Source organism: Gobio gobio (assembly GCF_949357685.1).
Source record: "Gobio gobio genome assembly, chromosome: 22".
Lineage (NCBI taxonomy): Eukaryota > Metazoa > Chordata > Actinopteri > Cypriniformes > Gobionidae > Gobio > Gobio gobio.
The window spans coordinates 47,063,393-47,090,892 of NC_137118.1; the positions used below are offsets into that span (position 1 = coordinate 47,063,393).

Genomic DNA, 27,500 nt, shown 5'->3' on the forward strand with positions numbered 1-27,500 from the left:
TGAAATTGTGTTCAATCAATAAAGTACTGGGAGGAACTTTGTAGCATAAACACAAACCCTGGTGGCCCTGGAACCAATGAATCGGATCTCTCTCAGTTAGAATAGCACATGGTGAATATAACATACATTTAAAGAACAAGATGAACACTAACAGGTCTTTTTCCTTCACTGAAAAAAACTATAAAATTACACTTAATTCCAACATTTATTCTCCTTAGCCAGTCCAATACAAAGCATGCTGGGAGCTAGAAATCCACTGTTCAATTACCAAAGTTATAAAGACAATTTCATTAAGTTACTACAACTAATTAAAAATAAATAAATGAACAGAGAAATGTACACAGGGACTTTACATTTGACCAAAATATAACTTTTGTAGTTATTAAAAACAAGCAAGCTCAGCCCAGGTGAGAAAAAGTAATCATTACTTTCTAAAAGTAACAGTTACTTTTTTTTAAAAAGAAAACACTGGTTGTTTACCTTGCAAGGAAATTAAAGGCACACTGCTCTATTTGCTCCCATGAAACTTTAATTTTGCAACTTTTTGACCAAGGTCTTTGTTACGCAATACACTTTTCAACTAACATTCATATTTAATTTTTATTTCAGCTTTGTTTCAAATCACAGAAATGTTTTTAATAGTTTTAGTTATCGATAATAACCCTGACTTTGCCTTCATATGATCACAGTTACAGAAGGTTGAAACACTGAAAGCAGAGATTCAAATGATCATTCGTTCAGTCATACCAATAAAAGTAATCCAAAAGTAACAGTTACTTTTTAAAAAGGAAACAATGGTTGTTTATGTTGTAAAGAAATTAAGAAAAAAATGGCACACTGCTCTATTTTCTCGCATGAAACTTAAACATATTGCATCGTTTCGACCAAGGTCTTTGTTACGCAATAAGAATGAATCACAGAAATGTTTTTAATAGTTTTAGTTAACGATAATAACCCTTCGCTGACTTTGCGTTCACACATCAAAGTTACAGAAGGATGAAACCCTGAAAGCAGAGATTTAAAGGATCATTCATTCAGTCATACCGATAAAAGTAATCCAAAAGTAACAGTTACTTTTTAAAAAGGAAACACTGGTTGTTTACGTTGCAAAGAAAATAAGAAAAAAACGGCACACTGCTCTATTTGCTCCCATGAAACTCTAATATATTACAACGTTTCCACCAAGGTTTTTGTTACACAATAAGAATGAATCACAGAAATTATTATAATAGTTTTAGTTAAAGGGTTAGTTCACCCAAAAATGAAAATTCTGTCATTAATTACTTAACCTCATATCGTTCGACACCCGTCAGACCTCCGTTCATCTTCAGACACAAATGAAGATATTTTAGTGTAAATCTGATGCTCTGAAAGGCCTCCATTGGCTCAATGCACTTCACACTCTCAAGACCCTTAAAAGGCACTAAAGACTAAAGTTACAAAGTCCATCTCACTACAGCAGCTCTACAATAACTTTATGGAGTGACGTTTTATGGATAGTTTTTGTGCGCAAAAAAACCCTAAATAACGACTTATATAGTGATGACGATTTCAAAACACGGCATCATGAAGCTTCGAAGCGTTATGAATCAGTGAGTCGATTCAGCGGTTCAGAGCGTTATGAATCAGTGAGTTGATTCATGATTCGGATCGCGTGTCAAACCGCCAAACTGCTGAAATTTGGCGATTCAAACTGCTGAATCGACTCACTGATTCATAACGCTCTGAACTGCTGAATCGACTCACTGATTCATAACGCTTCGAAGCTTCATGATGCCGTGTTTTGAAATCGTCATCACTATATAAGTCGTTATTTAGGGTTTTTTTGCGTACAAAAACTATTCTCGTCACTCCATAAAGTTATTGTAGAACCACTGTAGTGAGATGGACTTTGTAACGACGTCTTTAGTGCCTTTTAAGGGTCTTGAGAGTGTAAAGTGCATTGAGCCAATGGAGGCCTTTCAGAGCATCAGATTTACACTAAAATATCTTCATTTGTGTCTGAAGATGAACGGAGGTCTGACGGGTGTCCAACCACATGAGGGTCAGTAATTAATGACAGAATTTTCATTTTTGGGTGAACTAACCCTTTAACGATAATAACCCTACGCTGAATTTGCCTTCACACTAATCACAGTTACAGAAGGATGAAACCCTGAAAGCAGAGATTTAAATGATAATTCGTTCAGTCGTACCGTAGATAATAAAAGTAATCCAAAAGTAACAGTTACTTTTTTAAAAGAAAACACTGGTTGTTTACCTTGGAAAGAAATAAAGGAATAAACAGCACACTGTTCTATTTGCGCCAATGAAACTTTAATATATTGCAACGTTTCCACTAAGGTCTTTGTTACGCAATGTTTTTCAAATGTAGTTTTAGTTAACGATAATAACCCTTCGCTGACTTTGCCTTCACACTAATCACAGTTACAGAAGGATGAAACACTGAAAGCAGAGATTTAAAGAATCATTCGTTCAGTCATACCGATAAAAGTAATCCAAAAGTAACAGTTACTTTTTAAAAAAGGAAACACTGGTTGTTTACGTTGCAAAGAAATGAAGAAAAAAAATGGCACACTGCTATATTTGCGCCAATGAAACTTTAATATATTGTAACGTTTCGACCAAGGTTTTTGTTACACAATAAGAATGAATCACAGAAATGATTATAATAGTTTTAGTTAACGATAATAACCCTTCGCTGACTTTGCCTCCACACTATCACAGTTACAGAAGGATGAAACCCTGAAAGCAGAGATTTAAATGATCATTCGTTCAGTCGTACCATAGACGATAAAAGTAATCCAAAAGTAACAGTTACTTTTTTTAAAGGAAACACTGGTTGTTTACCTTGGAAAGAAATAAAGATAAAAATAGCACACTGCTCTATTTGCGCCAATGAAACTTTAATATATTGCAACGTTTCCACCAAGGTCTTTGTTACGCAATGTTTTTCAAATGTAGTTTTAGTTATCGATAATAACCCTACACTGACTTTGCCTCCACACTATCACAGTTACAGAAGGATGAAACCCTGAAAGCAGAGATTTAAAGGATCATTAGTTCCGTCGTACCGTAGACGATAAAAGTAATCCAAAAGTAACAGTTACTTCTTTTAAAGGAAACACTGGTTGTTTACCTTGGAAAGAAATAAAGATAAAAATAGCACACTGCTCTATTTGCGCCAATGAAACTTTAATATATTGCAACGTTTCCACCAAGGTCTTTGTTACACAATGTTTTTCAAATGCAGTTTTAGTTATCGATAATAACCCTACGCTGACTTTGCCTTCACACTATCACAGTTACAGAAGGATGAAACCCTGAAAGCAGAGATTTAAAAGATAATTTGTTCAGTCGTACCGTAGACGATAAAAGTAATCCAAAAGTAACAGTTACTTTTTAAAAAGGAAACACTGGTTGTTTACCTTGGAAAGAAATAAAGGAATAAACAGCACACTGCTCTATTTGCGCCAATGAAACTTTAATAAATTGCAACGTTTCCACTTAGGTCTTTGTTACGCAATGTTTTTCAAATGTAGTTTTAGTTAACGATAATAATCCTTCGCTGACTTTGCCTTCACACTAATCACAGTTACAGAAGGATGAAACCCTGAAAGCAGAGATTTAAAAGATAATTTGTTCAGTCGTACCGTAGACGATAAAAGTAATCCAAAAGTAACAGTTACTTTTTAAAAAGGAAACACTGGTTGTTTACCTTGGAAAGAAATAAAGGAATAAACAGCACACTGCTCTATTTGCGGCAATGAAACTTTAATAAATTGCAACGTTTCCACTTAGGTCTTTGTTACGCAATGTTTTTCAAATGTAGTTTTAGTTATCGATAATAACCCTACACTGACTTTGCCTCCACAATATCACAGTTACAGAAGGATGAAACCCTGAAAGCAGAGATTTAAAGGATCATTAGTTCCGTCGTACCGTAGACGATAAAAGTAATCCAAAAGTAACAGTTACTTCTTTTAAAGGAAACACTGGTTGTTTACCTTGGAAAGAAATAAAGATAAAAATAGCACACTGCTCTATTTGCGCCAATGAAACTTTAATATATTGCAACGTTTCCACCAAGGTCTTTGTTACACAATGTTTTTCAAATGCAGTTTTAGTTATCGATAATAACCCTACGCTGACTTTGCCTTCACACTATCACAGTTACAGAAGGATGAAACCCTGAAAGCAGAGATTTAAAAGATAATTTGTTCAGTCGTACCGTAGACGATAAAAGTAATCCAAAAGTAACAGTTACTTTTTAAAAAGGAAACACTGGTTGTTTACCTTGGAAAGAAATAAAGGAATAAACAGCACACTGCTCTATTTGCGCCAATGAAACTTTAATAAATTGCAACGTTTCCACTAAGGTCTTTGTTACGCAATGTTTTTCAAATGTAGTTTTAGTTAACGATAATAATCCTTCGCTGACTTTGCCTCCACACTATCACAGTTACAGAAGGATGAAACACTGAAAGCAGAGATTTAAAGGATCATTGGTTCAGTCGTACCGTAGACGATGACGGTGGCGGTCGTGCTCCGCCGTTTGGCCACAATGTTTTTGGCCACGCAGGTGTAGTTGGCGGTGTCGGACAGACGGGCCTGTTTGATGATCAGGTTGTGGTCGATGGTGATGTAGAAGTTTCTGTCGTCCGCGGGGTCGATGATCTCCTCGTTTTTCAGCCACTCCACCTACAAACACACACAGGGTTTAGACACACGAGCGCCTGGAGGAACAGACGTTAATCCCGTCTCAATCCATAAATCACGGTGACAGATTTAAAGGCAGGTTTCCTCTTATTTCCCTCTTACGTTTCAATAAATTCGTATCATGGTAGAAGCGTTGATGTGTTTGAAAACGGCTCCATAAAACGTCAATATCGATCACATTCTCTCTTTATTTCCACTCCACAAAGTCCCGCAGACCCAAGTGAAGTAAATACTGTGTTTCTGTAAGTGCTTTCAGGCTCTTTGACCTTTTATTACGAGTTTCCCGTTTCCAAATGGCCTCGGTATTGAACCTGAGGTCACGTCTGCAGAGAAAGTGACTGTTTTAAAGCTATATGACTGTAAATCACGCAGATCTTCCTCTCCGTTTTGGCAAGGAGGAACAGCAGATGATCAAACGCTTCTTTCACTGGTCTCAGGAGAGCACTTGGACAGACCTGAGATCAGCAGAGGAAGGAAGACGACTGGCCAATCGCAGGTCATTTTGAGGTTTATGAAAGGACGCATGACTCTTTTCACAATAAAACACCCTAGCAACCAGCTAAAACACCCTAGCAACCACATAGAAATGCACTACAAACCACTCTAAAACCGTAGCAAATAAAATATGATTGTGTAGAAACCTGAGACGCTTTGCAGAAAGTACTGCAGTGGAGCTAAAATCCTCATCAACAACACAAAGACACACTGATGGGCCGAGGCAGAATTCTGCAGAAAATTAAGACAGAGAATGATAAATTATTTCTCATAATTTGATTTATGCTGGCTCTAAAAATACCATCCGACTTGATGGCTTCCTGCTCTCATTAAAGGACTCGTCTGCTGATAAAAACAAAGTATTGCATATGATGTGCAATTTTCCTCTTTATCGTCTTCCATTACTGTTTGTTAATATTTAATGAGTTGGACGTTGTGCGGGTGAGTGGTTAAGGGCCGAGCGGTCACTCTGGCATATGCACAGATATATAATAATCCTCAGATATCACCATTCCCGACTGGACGGATCCAGAACTGAAAGGCCGCTGTGCGACTCGGCGCGAATGGAATTCAATTGAGTTGATGTCGCTTTATCATACAATCCTGGGATGTAATCAGCAAAATGGTGCCACTGAGAGGGACAGAGAAGACAAAAAAATCAATGAGGATTACCCACAAATCCACTGGGCGCTCGGCTTGCCAAGGTGATTATATGTGGCCCTCAAATTACTAAAGCAAACAGGCAAACAAAGCCTCAGTGTGTGTGTGTTTGTGGCAGATGTGTGAGAGACACTTACTGTACTGGGCTATTCAATCTCATGATCATATTTCACGCTAAAATCAAGAGAAAACGATATAAAATAATGCTCTGCATGAAGATAATCATGTTTATTTGCATTATGACATTTATTGAATGACAATTAAGCACATATTCCCTCAGATTCATATGATTGTGATGCACAAAAATTGTCTATATTAGTTATGCATCCTTTCAATTGTAAATAATGTAATAATAATAATGATAATAAAATATCAAATAAATATTTTGTTAATGTGGGGGAAAACGCATTATTTAAATTGCAAATAATAATATTAATAATAATGCTTTTAAATTAAATATGGTAAATTCAAGAAAAAGAAAACAATATAAAAGTTTTGCATTAGAATAGTGAAGCTTATTTGCATTATGACATTAGCACATATTCCCTCAAAGTTGTATTATACTGCAAAAAAACAAAACAATTATTTATAATAATGCATTATTTAAATAGTAAATAATAATACAATACTATTAACAATAATAATAATTTTACTGTTAATGAAGGAAAAAAATTATGCATTATTTCAATTCCAAATAATAATAATAATCAAAATAACAAAACAATGACAACAAAACTGTCCTCTAACCAAATAAACTAATTTAATAATAATAATAATAATAATTGTATTGTTAATGTGGGGAAAATGATGCATTATTTAAATTCTAAATAATAATAATGATAACAACAACAACAAAACAATGAGAACAAAAGAGTCTTCAAATCAAATAATAAAAAAAAAATATTAATAATAATTTGATTGTTAATGTGGGAAAAATAATGCATTATTTAAATTCCAAATAATAATAATATTAATAATAATTGTATTTTTTGTGAGGGAAAAAATAATACATTATTTAAATCCCAAATATTAATAATAATTGTATTGTTTGTAAGGGAAAAAACAATACAATTATTTAAATTCCAATAATAATAATAAACAAATAATAATAATAATAATAATAATAATAATAATAACAAAACAATGGCAAAAACGTATTTAAATCAAATAAACAAATAATAATATTAATAATAATTATTATTGTATCGTTAATGTGGTAAAAAATAATGCATTATTTAAATTCCAATATTAATAATAATAATAATAATAGTAATAATAATTGTATTGCTAATGAGGGAAAAAATAATACATTGTTTAAATTCCAAATAATAATAATAAAAAAAATATAATAAAATGTTATTGCTAATGTGGGGAAAATAATGCATTATTTACATTCCAAATAATAATAATAATAATAATAATAATAATAATAATAAAATGTTATTGCTAATGTGGGGAAAATAATGCATTATTTACATTCCAAATAATAATAATAATAATAATAATAATAATAATAATAATAATAATAATAATAATAAAATGTTATTGCTAATGTGGGGAAAATAATGCATTATTTACACTCCAAATAATAATAATAATAATAATAATAATAATAATAATAATAATAATAATAATAATAATAATAATAATTGTATTGCTAATGAGGGAAAAAAAATAATACATTGTTTAAATTCCAAATAATAATAAATAAATAAAAATTATAAAATGTTATTGCTAATGTGGGGAAAATAATGCATATTTACACTCCTAATAATAATAATAATAATAATAATAATAATAATAATAATAATAATAATAATAATAATAAAATGTTATTGCTAATGTGGGGAAAATAATGCATTATTTACACTCAAAATAATAATAATAATAATAATAATAATAATAATAATAATAATAATAATAATAATAATAATAATAATAATAATAATAATAATAATTGTATTGTTAATGTGGGGAAAATAATGAATTATTTAAATTCCAAATAATAATATTAATAATAGAAGAAGTGCTGGTTGTAAAGGGTCTGATGACTGATAAAGCCTGTAATTCCTCACCAGTGAAGGCTGCAGTACATCAGGAGCAGAGCAATGGAACGGTTACCAGGAAACAAGAGAGTGAAGCAGACAGATATCGGGTTACCTAAAGTGATTTTCCACTCCATCCACTTACAGTGTAAAGTGCTGGGCATCATGGGTGAAGCAGAACACACACATGTGAACCGAAGGCAGCGTTTCAGATCAGTGTAAACATGAGAGAGAATAAAGGTGCAGATAATCACTGAAACTCTCCAAAACGCTCAGGGCGGTCGAGAGCTGGAGTACACACACACACACACACACACACACACACACACACACACACACACACACGCTTCAGCTTTAACATGATGTCCTTTAGTAATCAATAAGAGACACGCTTGTCCTCTGTGAAGCTGCTTTATAGCCGAATCGAATCTGTCTCAAATGTGATGAACTTTACACAGTTACTGAACTGAATTGAATCTGAATAATGACACTATTGTCTTCTCTAGAGCTGCTTATAACTCAATTAGTCTCATATTCGATGAAGTCTGCATCGATTCTGGTATTTTCCTGTGTATTTCTGTGAAGCTGCTTAATAGAAATAAAGGTGACTTGACATTTGACCATGTTTCAATTGATTTACAATCAGCACAGAAGAGATGAGGCGGTCCATACGATTATATTTATATATATATTTTATATCAAATTGTGTCAGTTTTTTTTCTCCTTGGTAACACACACACACACACACACACACACACACACACACACACACACACACACACACACACACACACACACACACACACACACACACACACACACACACATACATACATATACTCACCTAAAGGTTCAATTTCTCATTAATGCAATTATCTAATCAACCAATCACATGGCAGTGTCTTCAATGCATTTAGGGGTGTGGTCCTGGTCAAGACAATCTCCTGAACTCCACACTGAATGTCGGAATGGGAAAGAAAGGGGATTTAAGCTATTTTGAGCGTGGCATGGTTGTTGGTGCCAGACGGGTCTGAGTATTTCACAATCTGCTCAGTTACTGGGATTTTCACGCACAACCATTTCTAGGGTTTACAAAGAATGGTGTGAAAAGGGAAAAGCATCCAGTATGCGGCAGTCCTGTGGGAGAAAATGCCTTGTTGATGCTAGAGGTCAGAGGTCATGGGCCGACTGATTCAAGCTGATAGAAGAGACACTTTGACTGAAATAACCACTCGTTACAACCGAGGTCTGCAGCAAAGCATTTGTGAAGCCACAACACACACAACCTTGAGGCGGATGGGCTACAACAGCAGAAGACCCCACCGGGTCCCATTCATCTCCACTACAAATAGGAAAAAGAGGCGACAATTTGCACTAAAATTGGACAGTTGAAGACTGGAAAAATGTTGCCTGGTCTGATGAGTCTGGATTTCTGTTGAGACATTCAGACGGTAGAGTCAGAATTTGGCGTAAACAGAATGAGAACATGGATCCATCATGCCTTGTTACCACTGTGCAGGCTGGTGGTGGTGGTGTAATGGTGTGGGGGATGTTTTCTTGGCACACTTTAGGCCCCTTAGTGCCAATTGGGCATGGTTTAAATGCCATGGCCTACCTGAGCATTGTTTCTGCCCATGTCCATCCCTTTATGAGCACCATGTCCCCATCCTCTGATGGCTACTTCCAGCAGGATAATGCACCGTCACAAAGCTCCAATCATTTCAAACTGGTTTCTTGAACATGACAATGAGTTCACTGGACTAAAATGGCCCCACAGTCACCAGATCTCAACCCAATAGAGCATCTTTGGGATGTGGTGGAACGGGAGCTTCGTGCCCTGGATGTGCATCCCACAAATCTCCATCAACTGCAGATGCTCTCCTATCAATATGGGCCAACATTTCTAAAGAATGGGTCAGAGCATCTCTAAAACTGCAGCTCTTGTGTGGTGTTCTAGCGCTGGTCTGGAGTCAGTGTGATGGTCTTCCAGGTCTCGTCTGTCTGGTGTAATGGCCGACGCAGGACTGATGCTGTGAGCTCAATGCTCCTCTAATAGCTGCAGTTGGTGTGGGCGTCTGTGCTGAAGTGTAATTATGGGCTATACATAGAGCTGAAGATCAGCGTATCCATATGGAGCTCAACACACGTGTCGTATCTATAAAAGCACACACACACACACACACACACACACCTCAGGATTTATCACACTCACACAGGAGAAACGTGTCTCTTTGGGGTTTGGTTTAGTCAGCTCACTGTATTTCTCCCACACAGACGCCGTTATTGTCTGATGAGACGTCCCGAGCGATAATTGGCACATTTATTAACGGAAGGAAATTGCATGTCAGTCATCAGAAAGCGTTTCTATCTCTCTTGGTAAAGGTACACAGAGATGAGCGGAAAGAAATAAGAAAAGGATTTTCATCATTTAAAAATATTTTGTTTTAAAGTCTGCATTTATGTGATCATAACTCCAGTAAAACAGTGTAATATTCCTCCAGTGTAGATCAGCTGTTCTCTATGTGAATATACAGTAAAGTGTGATTTATCATCATTCCTCCAGTCTTCAGAGTCACACAATATCTTCATGGAACATAATCTTAATATCCTAATGATTTTTGGCGTAAAAGAAAAATGCATAATTTTGACCCACACTCTAAAAAATGCTGGGTTAAAAACAACCCAAGTTTGGTTGAATATGGACTAACCCAGCAATTGGGTTGTTTTAACCCAGCAATTAGGTTGTTTTAACCCAGTGAATGGGTCGTTTTGACCCAGCGGTTGGGTTAAATGTTTGCTTAAAAAAAACAAATGCTGGGTTAAAACAACCCAATTCCTGGGTTAGTCCATTTTCAACCCAACTTGGGTTGTTTTTAACCCAGCATTTTTTAGAGTGTGTAAGCATGACCTTTAATCAATTTAATGCGTCCGTTATGAATAAAAGTATTCATTTCTTCTACAGGTTTGAACGGATCATTTTATGAATACTACACTCTAAAAAATGCTGGGTTAAAACAACCCAATTGCTGGGTTAGTCCATTTTCAACCCAACTTGGGTTGTTTTTAACCCAGCATTTTTTAGAGTGTGGGTCAAGATTATGCATTTTTCTTTTACGCCAAAAATCATTAGGATATTAAGATTATGTTCCATGAAGATATTCCTACCGTAAATATATAAAAAATTTATTATTAGTAGTAATATGCATTGCAAAGGACTTCATTCGGACAACTTTAAAAGACACACTCTAAAAAATGCTGGGTTAAAAACAACCCAAGTTGGGTTGAAAATGGACTAACCCAGCAATTGGGTTGTTTTAACCCAGCAATTAGGTTGTTTTAACCCAGCGGTTGGGTTAAATGTTTGCTTAAAAAAAAACAAATGCTGGGTTAAAACAACCCAATTCCTGGGTTAGTCCATTTTCAACCCAACTCTGGTTGTTTTTAACCCAGCGTTTTTTAGAGTGTATAAGCATGACCTTTGATCAATTTAATGCGTCTGTTATGAATAAAAGTATTAATTTCTTCTACAGGTTTGAACAGATCATTTTATGAATACTACACTCTAAAAAATGCTGGGTTAAAAACAACCCAAGTTGGGTTGAAAATGGACTAACCCAGCAATTGGGTCGTTTTAACCCAGCGGTTGGGTTAAATGTTTGCTTAAAACAACCCAAATGCTGGGTTAAAACAACCCAATTGCTTTTTTTTAGAGTGTATAAAAGTGACCTTTGATCAATGTAATGCGTCCTTTATGAATGAAAGTATTAATTTCTTCTACAGGTTTGAACAGATCGTTTTATGAATAGGCAAGTGAGATCTAGATGAGAGAGGAGGCCCAGCGGTAAACAGACGACTGCATTCAAACCATCACTTGTCATTTGGTTAAGGAAGGACGTCTAAAGCAGACACCAGCCGGTGACTCTGATTAGCAGCTACTCCTGCGCTCATATTCATGGAGGAAATTAATACAAGTGGTCATTATACAAATAGGCAGAAGCATTAGGAGCCAATTATTGTTTGTGGCTCCATCAAGAGAAGCTGACATCAATTTAATTTGAAGCAGCTGTGTCTCTGTGTGTGTGTGTGTGTGTGTGTGTGTCTGTGTGTGTGTGTGTGTGTGTGTGTGTGTGTTGGTTAGATGTCTCTATGTGATCGAACGCGGCTTGAGGATGAAGGAAAAACCAGCATTAATATTTAATGGAGCGCAGTAATTGCTTTAAATGACAACAGCTTTTAAATAATCTTCAGTCTGATCAGAAGAGGAAGACTTCGGCAGATGAAGGACCGTTTACCATCGACCAGCCCTTGATTCTCTTCATACAGACTAGACCAGGTCGAAAACTAGTCATAATGTGTGCTTAATACAAATATAAACCAATGGTTTGTAAACCAGCAGCTGCTACGCTTCGAGATGAGAAATGTGCAAAAAAACCCACTGCTGTTTCTCTTTCATAACCCTCAGATTCAGAAGCACAAATGCAAATGCGCCTGTGAATCTCCCACACTGTGTTTCTGAATTATTCACATGCCAAAGACATTATTGCGTTAATTGGGAACAATTTCACAAAAAAACAACCTTGTTTGAGTCGTGAGCAGCTCAGATCTATTCCCTGGCAAAATAATAATAATACAATAACACACACAGAAATCAGCAGAGTTATTAATATTTCATGTGGGAAAGCCGACAGGGTGCTAAAGACCAAACGACTCGTCTTTGAATGAATTCTGGACGCTAAGAAAATACACAAAGCTTCAGCGGAGCTCTATATAGAACTCTAGGGTTCCTGACTCGATGTTAAAGAACCCTTCAGTGGAGCTCTATATAGAACTCTAGGGTTCCTGACTCGATGTTAAAGAACCCTTCAGTGGAGCTCTATATAGAACTCTAGGGTTCATGACTCGATTTTAAAGAACCCTTCAGTGGAGCTCTATATAGAACTCTAGGGTTCATTACTCGATTTTAAAGAACCCTTCAGTGGAGCTCTATATAGAACTCTAGGGTTCATGTCTCAATGTTAAAGAACCCTTCAGTGGAGCTCTATATAGAACTCTAGGGTTCATGACTCGATTTTAAAGAACCCTTCAGTGGAGCTCTATATAGAACTCTAGGGTTCCTGACTCGATTTTAAAGAACCCTTCAGTGGAGCTCTATATAGAACTCTAGGGTTCCTGACTCGATTTTAAAGAACCCTTCAGTCGGCTCTATATAGAACTCTAGGGTTCATGACTCGATTTTAAAGAACCCTTCAGCGGAGCTCTATATAGAACTCTAGGGTTCATGACTCGATTTTAAAGAACCCTTCAGTCGGCTCTATATAGAACTCTAGGGTTCATTACTCGATTTTAAAGAACCCTTCAGTGGAGCTCTATATAGAACTCTAGGGTTCATGACTCGATTTTAAAGAACCCTTCAGCGGAGCTCTATATAGAACTCTAGGGTTCATGACTCGATTTTAAAGAACCCTTCAGTCGGCTCTATATAGAACTCTAGGGTTCATGACTCAATGGTAAAGAACCCTTCAGTGGAGCTCTATATAGAACTCTAGGGTTCATGACTCGATTTTAAAGAACCCTTCAGTCGGCTCTATATAGAACTCTAGGGTTCATGACTCGATTTTAAAGAACCCTTCAGTGGAGCTCTATATAGAACTCTAGGGTTCATGACTCGATTTTAAAGAACCCTTCAGTGGAGCTCTATACAGAACTCTAGGGTTCTTGACTCGATTTTAAAGAACCCTTCAGTGGAGCTCTATATAGAACTCTAGGGTTCTTGACTCGATTTTAAAGAACCCTTCAGTGGAGCTCTATATAGAACTCTAGGGTTCTTGACTCGATTTTAAAGAACCCTTCAGTGGAGCTCTATATAGAACTCTAGGGTTCTTGACTCGATTTTAAAGAACCCTTCAGTGGAGCTCTATATAGAACTCTAGGGTTCATTACTCGATTTTAAAGAACCCTTCAGTGGAGCTCTATACAGAACTCTAGGGTTCTTGACTCGATTTTAAAGAACCCTTCAGTGGAGCTCTATATAGAACTCTAGGGTTCATTACTCGATTTTAAAGAACCCTTCAGTGGAGCTCTATATAGAACTCTAGGGTTCCTGACTCAATGTTGAAGAACCCTTCAGTGGAGCTCTATATAGAACTCTAGGGTTCATGACTCGATTTTAAAGAACCCTTCAGTGGAGCTCTATATAGAACTCTAGGGTTCATTACTCGATTTTAAAGAACCCTTCAGTGGAGCTCTATATAGAACTCTAGGGTTCCTGACTCAATGTTGAAGAACCCTTCAGTGGAGCTCTATATAGAACTCAAGGGTTCATGACTCGATGTTAAAGAACCCTTCAGTGGAGCTCCAAAAGTCAGAGTGGGTGAAAACGCACACACACACACACACACACACACACACACACACACACACACACACACACACACACACACGTGTGCCGAGGTGATTAATAGCGGCGGCAGGTAAAGTCCCGCACACATGCACAGATGTCCTAATTAACGCTGAAGGTCGAGGACGCTGTGGTGACTCTTCTCTAGATCTCACCTGGGTTTGTTTTCCTGCCCTGAGCAAACACGCATCAGCAGCTCAACACAGCTCAATCTGACCACATGTGCCTGCAAACATTTGGACTCTTTTTAGAGCATATTTGATGAAGTTTGCATCACTGATTCTGTAATTTTCCTGTGTATCATCACGGTGTAAAGCTGCACTGTAGAACTCAAGACCTGATTTGATTTTACTCCACTTCTGTTCTCATATAACTGACCACAGTCTGCTCATGTCCAAACACACGGAACTGCAACATAAACAACAATTCTAATCATTTTCTGATGTGTCCTGAGAGCCGAATGACAGAAGCCGCTGTGTGCAAACGGAGGGAAAGCGAAGACGCTTCTGCAGCAGTTTCTGTGATTCTCAGAAGTGCAGCATCAGCGCAGCAAACATCCCGTTATCATTACCCCGACATCTCATCCGCTCAAGTCAACAGAGCAAAGGAGAATACAGAAGTTATGAAAGATTCGATCAATCTGAGGCATAAACACCGTATATGCAGAGGGAGAAATATGGAAATGTGTCCCGAATCAATATGAATACATATTAATATCTGAGAATCTGCCAGAAAGCTCTGTAGTGTTTGTCCAACGGATGCAGAAACTAGTCCAGGACATTAAACCGGTTCAATCCGGCTCTGACTGAAGCACTGACCTCATTCTAGACTGGATGTTTCTCATTTGGATCTTTAGGGTGCTTTCACACCTGCCTCATTTAGCTCCGCCCACGTCCCGCCTTTTTGCCGAGATCCGAGAGTGACGTGCGATGATGCGCTGCCAAGATGGCGACGGCCATCTCGTCCATACTTTGCGCTTCAAAACTGCTCATCAGAATCCTACGGGTGACTTCACGCACACTATGTCCATATTTTTTTTACAGTCTATAGAGACAGAGCGACACGCGTCATAATCTGGAGGCCACGCCCACCGGGGGGGAAAACAATCGAACGCTCTCCATTGACTTTGCATTGCGTGAAGCGGCTCCTTGTCATTTCAGACTTATAACAAAAAACAGAACAATGTCTAAAAGCTGATATGTGACAAAGTGTACAGCAAACAAGCTAAACAAAACCCACAACCAAAAACCCAGACGTTTTTATAAGCTATTGATCCAAAAAACGAGCGTTTAAGGACAAAAAAGTGGATACAGGCCATTGAGACACGTACTGAGAAGTGCACACACTAGAGGAGAACGTCATCAGAGACAGGAAATATAATATATAAAACTGACATTTGGATATTTGACTTAACAGTGACAACATATTTACTGCACACATAGACAAACTGAGACACACTGAGTGTCAGGATCCCAAAATGTCCCCATTCTTCAGCTGAAGCGTCACGTTTTACTGCCTTTATCCACTTTTGTCTCCTTAAACTCTCGTTTTTTTGGGTCGACAGCTTATAAAAACTTATTTCTGTGTTGTTTAGCTTGTTTGCTGTACACTTTGTCACATATCAGCTTTTAGACATTGTTCTGTTTTTTTTTGTATAAGTCCGAAATGACAAGGAGCCGCTTCACGCAATGCAAAGTCAATGGAGAGCGTTGGATTGTTTTCCCCCGGTGTGGGCGTGGCCTTCAGATTATGACGCGTGTCGGTTTGTCTCTATGGCCAATGAGTGATGTGGATGTTGTCATGTGACGGCATTTTGGTTCGTTTCAACTGGTTCGGACCAAAGCAATCAGTGTGGTGTGAAAAGGAACCCAAAAAGCTGAAAAATACTACACTGTATAATTGTTTGCCCTTGATTCCGACCAAATGAACCGAACTAGAGATGTGAAAGCACCCTTAAAGGGTTAGTTCACCCAAAAATGTAAATTGTGTCATTAATTCCTCACCCTCATGTGGTTGGACACCCGTCAGACCTCCGTTCATCTTCAGACACAAATGAAGATATTTTAGTGTAAATCTGATGCTGAGAAAGGCTTCAGATAGGCCTCCATTGGCATTCAGTACATTTACACTCACAAGACCCATAAAAGGCACTAAAAACGCCGTTACAAAGTCCATCTCACCACAGTGACTCTACAATAATCTTACGATGCGACGACAATAGTTTTTGTGCGCAAAAAAAATCCAAATAACACCTTTATCCAACTTGTTCTTGTCTTCCGTGTGTGTCTCCACGACGCATGCGTGAGAATATGAGCAGATCCGGCGTTCGGACACATGACCCAGAAGAGATTTGTTTACAAGCAGAGGAAGACGCACGTATCTCAGCTGTTGAATTCTACACTGATCGTGCTTTAGGTCTCGGCGTAGTGCTCAAAATCAGGCTAAAGTGGCATTTCATGGATTCCCGAACGCCGGATCTGCTCATATTCTCGCGCATGCGTCGTGGAGACACACACGGAAGACAAGAAGAGGTTGAATAAAGTTGTTATTTTGATTTTTTTTTCGCACAAAAACTATTGTCGTCGCATCGTAAAATTATTGTAGAGTCACTGTGGTGAGATGGACTTTGTAACGGCGTTTTTAGTGCCTTTTATGGGTCTTGTGAGTGTAAATGTACTGAATGCCAATGGAGGCCTATCTGAAGCCTTTCTCAGCATCAGCTTTACACTAAAATATCTTCATTTGTGTCTGAAGATGAACGGAGGTCTGACGGGTGTCCAACCACATGAGGGTGAGGAATTAATGACTAATTTTTGGGTGAACTAACCCTTTAATATCTCAATCCAGATGAACTTTAGTGGGGATCGATCTGATCTAAATCCCGTGGACTCGCTGTGAGCCGCTTATAAACGTATGGAAATGTTCCGCCGTCTTCACAGGGTTTGTGTGTCGAGTGTTCATTAATTTTGCATATCGTTTATAATGAATGCACTCATTTTCCCTTCAGATGTGCACTATAGCAAACCCCAAAAGTGGGGCTAATTAGATCGCGGGCGCTAAAGAGTCACAGACAAACGTCTGGAAAATATTTACCTTCCCACAGGAACGATGACGCCTTTAACATCTCAATTAACGTCTCAAACTCTGCTGTCATCTCAACATGAGCTCAAAGCTTTCTCATCACGTTATCTGAGCAATGCCTCTCCTCTGCTTTCTCTTATGCTCTCTCTGAGTGATGGGTTTATTTATGCCCGATGTCAAAGGTCACGGACCACATGCATCTCTGTCTCTGCGTTCCCTTCGGTTTCTCTGGAGACGCTTAAATTAAATCAAACGCCGCCAACATCCACAGCGTGTTCAGACTCGCCCACACCACAGACTTACTCATGTCAAACTCCTGGTCAAATCAACAAATCATAACATTCAATACTCAGATTCTTCAGATGCTTTTGGCCAACACAGTTTCTTTCTCTCAAAGAACAAAACAAGTGAATAATGGAATAAATCTCTCTCTCTCTACACATACAGTGGCAAGAACAAGTGTGTGAACCGCTCGCAGAATCTGGGAAAATGGGAATCATTTTAACTTAATAAGAGGGATCATAAAAAATGCGTTATTTTTTATTTAGTGCTGTCCTGAATAAGATATTTTACATTAAAAAATTTTACATATAGTCCACAAGACTTGTTAGATTTATTAAAATGACCCAGATCAAAAGTGAGTGTGTGTGTCGTTCCCTGGATGATCCACGGCTGTGTGTGTGAGTGTGTGTGTGTGTGTGTGTGTGTGTGTGTGTGTGTGTGTGTGAGAGTGTGAGTGTGTGTGTGTGTGCAGTTCACTGATGATCCACGGCTGTGTGTGTATGTGTGTGTGTGTGTGTGTGTGTGTGTGTGTGTGTGTGTGTGTGTGTGTGTGTGAGTGTGTGTAGTTCCCTGATGATCCACGGCTGTGTGTGTGTGAGTGTGAGTGTGTGTGTGTGTGTGTGTGTGTGTGTGTGTGTGTGTGTGTGTGTGTCGTTCCCTGATGATCCACGGCTGTGTGTGTGTGTGTGTGTTTGTGTGTGTGTGTGTGTGTATGTGTGTGTGACTGTGAGTGTGTAGTTCCCTGATGATCCACGGCTGTGTGTGAATGTGTGTGTGTGTGTGTGTGTCGTTCCCTGATGATCCACGGCTGTGTGTGTGTTGTGTGATGGTTGTTCTTGAGTCTCTTGTTTGTCCTGAGCTGCTAAACTGACCAATGTTCTTCAGTTCTTCCTCCAGCTCCTGCACATTCTTCAGTTTTCCAGCATCTTTTGCACATTTGACCCTCTCCGGAAATGACTGTATGATTTTGAGATCCATCTTTTCACACTGAGGACGATTGAGGGACTCAAACACAACTACTAAAAAAGGTTCAAACATTCACTGATGCTCCAGAAGGAAACACGACGCATTAAGAGCCGGGGGTGAAAACTTATTGAATTTGAAGATCAAGGTAAATTGTACTTCCAGGAAACATGCAAGTGTTGCTTCTGAAGGGCAGGGCTAAATGAAAATAAGAAACATTTGGACATCTTCATCCTGTTCAAAGGTTTAAAACCTAACCCTAACCCACGTGGCCGGTTCTCCACTGGTCCTTCATGACCCTGTGGCCGGTTCTCCACTGGTCCTCCATGACCCTGTGGCCGGTTCTCCACTGGTCCTTCATGACCCTGTGGCCGGTTCTCCACTGGTCCTTCATGACCCTGTGGCCGGTTCTCCACTGGTCCTCCATGACCCTGTGGCCGGTTCTCCACTGGTCCTTCATGACCCTGTGGCCGGTTCTCCACTGGTCCTTCATGACCCTGTGGCCGGTTCTCCACTGGTCCTTCATGACCCTGTGGCCGGTTCTCCACTGGTCCTCCATGACCCTGTGGCCGGTTCTCCACTGGTCCTCCATGACCCTGTGGCCGGTTCTCCACTGGTCCTCCATGACCCTGTGGCCGGTTCTCCACTGGTTCTCCATGACCCTGTGGCCGGTTCTCCACTGGTCCTTCATGACCCTGTGGCTGGTTCTCCACTGGTCCTCCATGACCCTGTGGCCGGTTCTCCACTGGTCCTCCATGACCCTGTGGCCGGTTCTCCACTGGTCCTCCATGACCCTGTGGCCGGTTCTCCACTGGTCCTCCATGACCCTGTGGCTGGTTCTCCACTGGTCCTCCATGACCCTGTGGCCAGTTCTCCACTGGTCCTTCATGACCCTGTGGCTGGTTCTCCACTGGTCCTACATGACCCTGTGGCCGGTTCTCCACTGGTCCTTCATGACCCTGTGGCCGGTTCTCCACTGGTCCTACATGACCCTGTGGCCGGTTCTCCACTGGTCCTCCATGACCCTGTGGCCGGTTCTCCACTGGTCCTCCATGACCCTGTGGCCGGTTCTCCACTGGTCCTACATGACCCTGTGGCCGGTTCTCCACTGGTCCTTCATGACCCTGTGGCCGGTTCTACACTGGTCCTACATGACCCTGTGGCCGGTTCTCCACTGGTCCTCCATGACCCTGTGGCCGGTTCTCCACTGGTCCTACATGACCCTGTGGCCGGTTCTCCACTGGTCCTTCATGACCCTGTGGCCGGTTCTCCACTGGTCCTCCATGACCCTGTGGCCGGTTCTCCACTGGTCCTCCATGACCCTGTGGCCGGTTCTCCACTGGTCCTTCATGACCCTGTGGCCGGTTCTCCACTGGTCCTCCATGACCCTGTGGCCGGTTCTCCACTGGTCCTCCATGACCCTGTGGCTGGTTCTCCACTGGTCCTTCATGACCCTGTGGCCGGTTCTCCACTGGTCCTTCATGACCCTGTGGCCGGTTCTCCACTGGTCCTCCATGACCCTGTGGCCGGTTCTCCACTGGTCCTCCATGACCCTGTGGCCGGTTCTCCACTGGTCCTTCATGACCCTGTGGCCGGTTCTCCACTGGTCCTTCATGACCCTGTGGCCGGTTCTCCACTGGTCCTTCAAGACCCTGTGGCCGGTTCTCCACTGGTCCTTCATGACCCTGTGGCCGGTTCTCCACTGGTCCTCCATGACCCTGTGGCTGGTTCTCCACTGGTCCTTCATGACCCTGTGGCCGGTTCTCCACTGGTCCTTCATGAGCCTGTGGCCGGTTCTCCACTGGTCCTTCATGACCCTGTGGCCGGTTCTCCACTGGTCCTTCATGACCCTGTGGCCGGTTCTCCACTGGTCCTCCATGACCCTGTGGCTGGTTCTCCACTGGTCCTTCATGACCCTGTGGCCGGTTCTCCACTGGTCCTTCATGACCCTGTGGCCGGTTCTCCACTGGTCCTTCATGACCCTGTGGCCGGTTCTCCACTGGTCCTTCATGACCCTGTGGCCGGTTCTCCACTGGTCCTCCATGACCCTGTGGCCGGTTCTCCACTGGTCCTTCATGACCCTGTGGCCGGTTCTCCACTGGTCCTTCATGACCCTGTGGCCGGTTCTCCACTGGTCCTTCCTCTGAGCACTTTTGATAGAGTCTGACCACTGCAGACCGGGAACACCCCACAAGAGCTGCAGTTTTGGAGATGTTCTGACCCAGTCCTCTAGCCGTCACAATCTGGCCCTTGTCAAACTCGCTCAAATCCTTACGCTTGCCCATTTTTCCTGCTTCTAACACATCAACTCTGAGGACAAAATGTTCACTTGCTGCCTAATATATCCCACCCACTAACAGAGATCATCAGTGTTATTCACCGGTCATAATGTTATACCTGATCAGTGTATGTATCATATAATCATTTTCATTACACAAGGTTCCAGCGCTGCCATAAAAGAGCCATTTTTGGTTCCTCAGATGAACCTTTCAATGATCAGTTCTCAGTGTTTCTCAGACCCTTTTAATAAAGAAACTGAAAAGAGCAGCGTGAACATTCTGCTGAACATCTCATTTCCCGTTCCACAGGGTTTGGAGCAGATCGCTGGTGAGTAACTGACGGCTGTATTTTCATTTCTGGCTGAAGCGGCTCTTTAAAAGCCAGCACAATAGACGAGGACCCCAGCGGGGCCGGTTTTCATATCCACTGAAGATAGTTTCAAATCCTCTCGCATCTCCCTGGACGAGTCCTTTCTCAAAGCACCGTGGGCCTTCGCCATGTGGCGCTGCGTGACTCTGCAGGACCCCGGCTTGCCCAGCGACTGCCTGAATGAAAACGCCGCTGCCATGGCGACGGGCTCAGCAGCTCTCGGGCGTACGGTCACCTCTGAACCCCGTCTTTATCTGAGCGCACTGACAAGTGCTTTTGAGAGTCCAGAGAAAAGAAAAGAAGAAATGAAAACACAGAGCTCTTTCACAAAACAGATTTAAGTCCATTTTATGGGCTTGCCAAGGAAAAGAGGGTCATGAAAAAGACTGTCACCCGCTTGTGTGCAAGAGCCTTTGGTGAAGGAGGGAAAAAGAAATGTTCACGGGGAGAAACGAATAATGATGTCCTTACAGCGGGTCCGGATTTTATACTAGAGCTGGACCATATATTAAAGAAACATTAAACACACTGGAAATTTTATTGGCGCTCAACAGCAGTCAAACGTCTCACGGTATCTCTGTGGCAATAACAACAACACATTATGGGTCAAAATTATACATTTTACTTTTATGCCAAAATCATTAGGATATTAAGATCATGTTCCATGAAGATATTCCTACCGTAAATATATAAATGTATTATTAGTAGTAATATGCATTGCTAAGGATTTCATTTGGACAACTTTAAAGGAGATTTTCTCAATATTCAGATTTTTTTGCACCCTCAGATTCCAGATTTGCCAAATATTGTCCGATCCTAACAAACCACACATTAATTAAGATTATTTATTCAGATGAAGATGATCTATACATCTCAATTAAAAAAATAGACCTTTATGACTGGTTTTGTGGTCCAGAGTCACACACACCACATATATATAATGTTTTCAGTGGTGTTCCCCAGGGCTCAGTCTTGGGCCCTTTATTTTTTCATATTTATCTGTCATGCCTTGTTGCGATCTCTTGGCCTCCATTATCACGTTATTATGCTGATGATACACAGATTTATATTCACTCAAAAGAACACCCTGATGTTGGTTTTCCTCTAGCTGTATTTCTGTATGGGTAATCATTTCTTGAGTTTGAACTAGGCTTGCTATGATAGTCGGTGTTCAGGCGAAACATCGGTTACATCTCTTGCCCACCGCGGTACCGCCCTCTCTGTCATTTTGGATTTTTATAATAATAAAATAATCTAATTCAGCTAGAGAACAGACACCACAGTTAAAAACTGAACTTGTCTGCGCAATGCATCCTATTCACAGACTGTGATGACACATTTTAACAGTCAATAATATCATAAATCCTGCAAAGTTTTTTTGTATTTTCATTTTTTTTTATTAAATATATGAACATTTATAACACTAATACTTTGTATTTTATTACTTTTGCCTCAAATTACAAAAAAACAAAACAAGTTAGCGCTGCTGTGAGGGTGTTTCTAATACAGCGTCTATGGGAGTGATGGTAAAAATGAAAATTTTTCTCTCTTTTCACTGCCGTTATCAATCTCACTCTATTTTTCCCTCTTTTCGAAAGTTGTAAAATCACTATTGTGGCGTTTTTTCATTCACAACTATAATAGTTAACCCAACTATGACGACTTCCGCTCTGAGAAACCCTCTATACAAGGGTCTATAGAGTGTGAACTGAACGAGAGACGAGAGAGAGTCAGATTTCATTCATCAGGAGAGCGAAGAGCTGACAGACCAGATGATCGCGGAAGATTTGGTTTCAAAGTGAAATGTAAAAGCGTCAATTTAAGTGAGTTCTAAACCGAAAGTAAAATGAGCATGGCCGCTCAGTCATTCAGATGTTCCAATTCGATTCGCAAGCTCTCAAATCGATTCGATTTTGATTCAACTCAATGAATATAGATTTAATACAAATACTATTTATAAAAAAGAACAGTGAACATATGTTTACAAGTGAGTATTTCAAAAGAAATTAAGAGCCACAAACCTGTATATTAAACTCTTAATATACAAAAGTAGTTGCCGTGGTAACGAACAACAAGATGAGGAGATTCCCCCCTTCCATGTAAAGCGCTTTGAGTACCCAGAAAAGCGCTATAGAAATGTAACAAATTATTATTATTAAAGCTACACTGTGTGATATTTTCCCCCATCTAGCGGTTAAAAGGTATATGACCATCCAGTGAATTTTAGTTTCTGTTCTTCTCAATTCCGATTTCGTTTCAACTCCTACGGTGGCCGATTTAGTCCAAGATTAATATGGCTTCCAGTTCGACCTCGTCCACATTCAACACGGTGCCTGTGGGATATTCTGTGCGCAGTGGGATGGTTGGAACTCAACTGGCCTAATTATTCGGCTAGAAAGAACTGCAGCTAATCCAGAGTGAACTTTGATGATAGTAATGTTTATTCAGTCATCCAATTGCAAGGCATAAACAGGTTTGCGTGGATATGTACATAAATGTGGTTTCTGTGAGAGAACAAATAAGGATGGTAAATATACATACACAGTTCAGAACTGTATAAGTATACTTATAAGTTACATTTGTATAATGTAACCGTAAACCAGAGCTTATTGTACCATATATAGGCGCTAAATGCAGCTGCATTAAAAGGAGCGGAGCTGCCGCTGCTAACAAGCGGTGTCCGGTTACAAAAGTGTGTGCGCCGCTTTAACGTTAGCACTGCAGTGCGCTCTGTATAACAATTGTTAAAATGCCGATCAGACCTGATACATATTTCCGTCAACATACATTACAAGCAAATATTTTCTAAAAACGAATAAACATTGTTGATAACAAAATAACTGAATGATTATTCAAATAGGTGAGCATTACGCTTTTGTATGTTGACACAAAAATACTTCTGAGATGACATCAACTGAATTACGCGATGACACACTCTGAAACACATCTAACGTTACAATGACAATAACTATTATTACTTACGGAGTTATGAACGCACAGAAATACCACACAAGGAAAAACAGACTTTTGAGGAATAAACAAGCCAGGAAAACTCCGTATAACTCTGTTACTGGACGCAGCTGAGATGAAAACTCTCTGCACATGCACCAGACAAGTCTGAACAAGTTGACGCGCACATGCGCGAGGCAGAGAATTTTGTACAGTGCCATCGAGTGAAACGCAAAAGGCGAAGCTTGAATTTACGGGTATGTCCCTCTTTGGCTAATGTACTTTCAAGATGGAGGGGCAACATGGCGACCACCGTTAGATCCCATTACCTTATGTATTTTCAATGGCATATTATAAACTTACGAGAATACTTTATTACTTGAAAGAAGTAAATATACATTAATGAGCACATATATTTTTCAAAGAACTAAGTGTTTTTAGCTAAGAATAGACTAAAAAAGTTACACAGTGTAGCTTTAACAATACCTTAAAGTCCCTGTAAAGGCAATTCTGAGATTTGTTTCTAAACACATTATAAATGTTAGAAATGTATTGCTGAAACACATTACAAAGACTGTGAACTATGAAGTACTGAATTCAGAAGTTAGACCGTTAAACAGTTTTTCACCGTTGCTGTGTTCAGGATTTTCTGGGCGGGGCTAAAACGGTGGCTCGATGACGCACTGAAGCCACCGAGCCTGGCTCCTCCCCTAACACGATCATAACTAGAGCACATTCGCATCAGTTCGATCGCGAGTTACTGTTAGTACTGTTAGTTACTATAGTCAACAACTTGCATAACAGCTTACAAAACAAAAACGATGAAGAGGTGGATTAATTTTGTGAACAGCAACCTTGATGGAGAGCTGAGGATCATCACCGACACCTACCTCTGCAGTGACTTTACACCGGTTCGTTTTACAAACTTTCACCGGAGACAACTGGGATTCACTGATAATCCGCTGCAGAACCGACTATCCCCCGCCCAGGCCTTCATCCTCCCGTCCCGCCGACATCTGGTGCGTCGTGATCATAGACGCTCGTGATCAGTGAGTGTTGTCTTGTGTGCTACTGCCGCTTTCCCGCGAGTGGGCGTGGTTTCGGCGCCGACAGCGGACACACCCCCAGCGTTTGAGAGCAGAGAATGCTGCTCATTTTTTCAGGTTTTTGATAAGCTATTTTATGTACTTCCCGGATTTTTTTATGATTCAAATTTGGCTGGGTGGTTAATAACACATTTATCTGTGGTGTGAGGAACTCAGAACACATGTTTAGTTTTGACTTTACAGGGACTTTAACGTGCTGACTTTTGTGGACTAACTTTTATTTGAGGAAATCTGTTTATAATAAAAGCTATTAGGTTTGAATGATTGGTCCTGTGCTGTCTATTGACTCAGTTGATTTGAATATGTCTATAATGGCTAACGTACGTGCGTAAGTGAATGCTCAAGTTTAATACAATGATCATAATGCAAGGCGAGCATTCGCATGTGTGTGATATAGTTTTAGCGGTTGTGTGCTCGACTGTGGGGGTGTTGCAACGTCTGGGTGATGTCTCCTCAAATGGTCCCGCAGATTTGTAGCATTACTACAGCATTTCACCTCAGCATTAACGTTACAAATGTCGACAACGCACCAGAAGCCGCCATTTAAGCTCTGAATGAGCTCTCGCTCCTTTATAACATCGTGTGACATCTAGTGGAGAAGACTAGTAATTCGATTTACGTTATTCTTCCGTTCAATTTTGTGGAAATAAATATGGAAAAAATCGATTCGTGGCAATTGATTTTGACAATTCGACCACATTTAAAAAAAAAATGATTAATCGAAAAATCGCCCAGCTCTATCTGGCACATTTTCCGTTCATGCCTATGGAAGCTTAAAGGGATAGTTCACCCAAAAATGAAAATTCTGTCATCATTTACTCACCCTCAAGTTGTTTCAAACCTGTATGAGTTTCTTTGTTTTGATGAACACAAAAGAAGATATTTAGAAGAATCTTTATAATCAAGCAACCATTGACTACCATAGTAGGGAAAAAATACTACGGTAGTCAATGGTTGCTCTATCTGCTTGGTTACAAACATTCTTCTAAATATCTTCTTTTGTGTTCATCAAAACAAAGAAACTACTTGATGGTGAGTAAATGATGACAGAATTTTCATTTTTGAGTGAACTATCCCTTTAACTTTCATAGGAATTGATTGAAAACAGTCGCTTTGCTCTGCTCCGTTATGAACGCCCGAGCGTCCGTGTGCATTTTACTTTCGGTTTAGAATTAGCGATTTGAAAATCCCCCGCCGGTGATACCGGTTTCATCCGTGTTGTCATAAGTCGATTTCCTCACCATCACATCCCTAGTCTGAACAGTGGTAAAACTGAAGTTATGCTCACTGGTTCCCAAAGCGAGTCTTTGACTATTGACGGCTGTTTTAGAGACTCAAGTAAAGCGAGGAACCTTGGAGTTATTTTTGATGCTATCTTTCATATGATTCTTTTGTTCAGACTACTGTTAAAACGTCCTTTTTTCACCTCAGAAATATAGCAAGATTGTGTCCTATGTTAAATGTCTCTTTAGCAGAAAAGCTAAAAGTTGGTTTTAAAATGATGCTGCGGACACAAAGCACTGCATGGCTTGGCTCCACATTATTTATCTGAAGTGTTAAATCCCTACAGCCCAGATTACTCTCGTCACACTCCTCCACATTCCTCAAACACACTTAGGGAAACTCAGACCGCTGACATTTTTAAAGACATATTTTTTAAACTAGCATTTGTTTGTTAATGTTTAGTTCTATTATTTGAGATATGTATTGCTTATTTTGTGTACAGCGCTTTGAGAAGCTGCTTTTAAAGGCGCTTTATAAAATAAAGTTAAATTATACAAATAAAAAAAGTGTATTATTAAAGTGGGTCCATTTTTTACTATAAACTAAAGCTGGACGATTTATTAAATAACTAATAAATATACTATGAATATTGGATTAAACATACACATAAAATAAATAATGATTATATATATATATATATAAAATAAAAAAGTTAAATTATTGTTTATTTATTATTAATTTATATTTATATAAATAAATAAATAAATAAATAAATAAGTAAATAAAGTAAAAAAAGTTAAATTATATAAAAAAAGTTATTATAATTATTAAAGTGGGTCCAGTTTTTAATATGAACTAAAGCTGGACGATATATTAAATAACGATTAAATATAATAGGAATATTGGATTAAACACACACATGAAATAATT

The 27,500-nt window shown here is 39.6% G+C and overlaps 1 protein-coding gene across 1 annotated transcript in view; it reads right to left on the reverse strand.

Annotated features, from left to right (window-relative positions):
* The window catches only part of unc5cb (unc-5 netrin receptor Cb), a 337,306-nt gene that overhangs the window by 90,428 nt on the left and 219,378 nt on the right, over positions 1 to 27,500 (reverse strand). The window contains exon 5 of the mRNA XM_079803827.1: positions 4,521 to 4,701. Coding sequence (XP_079659953.1) covers positions 4,521 to 4,701 — 181 coding nt within the window. The remainder of the gene's footprint in view (positions 1 to 4,520; positions 4,702 to 27,500) is intronic.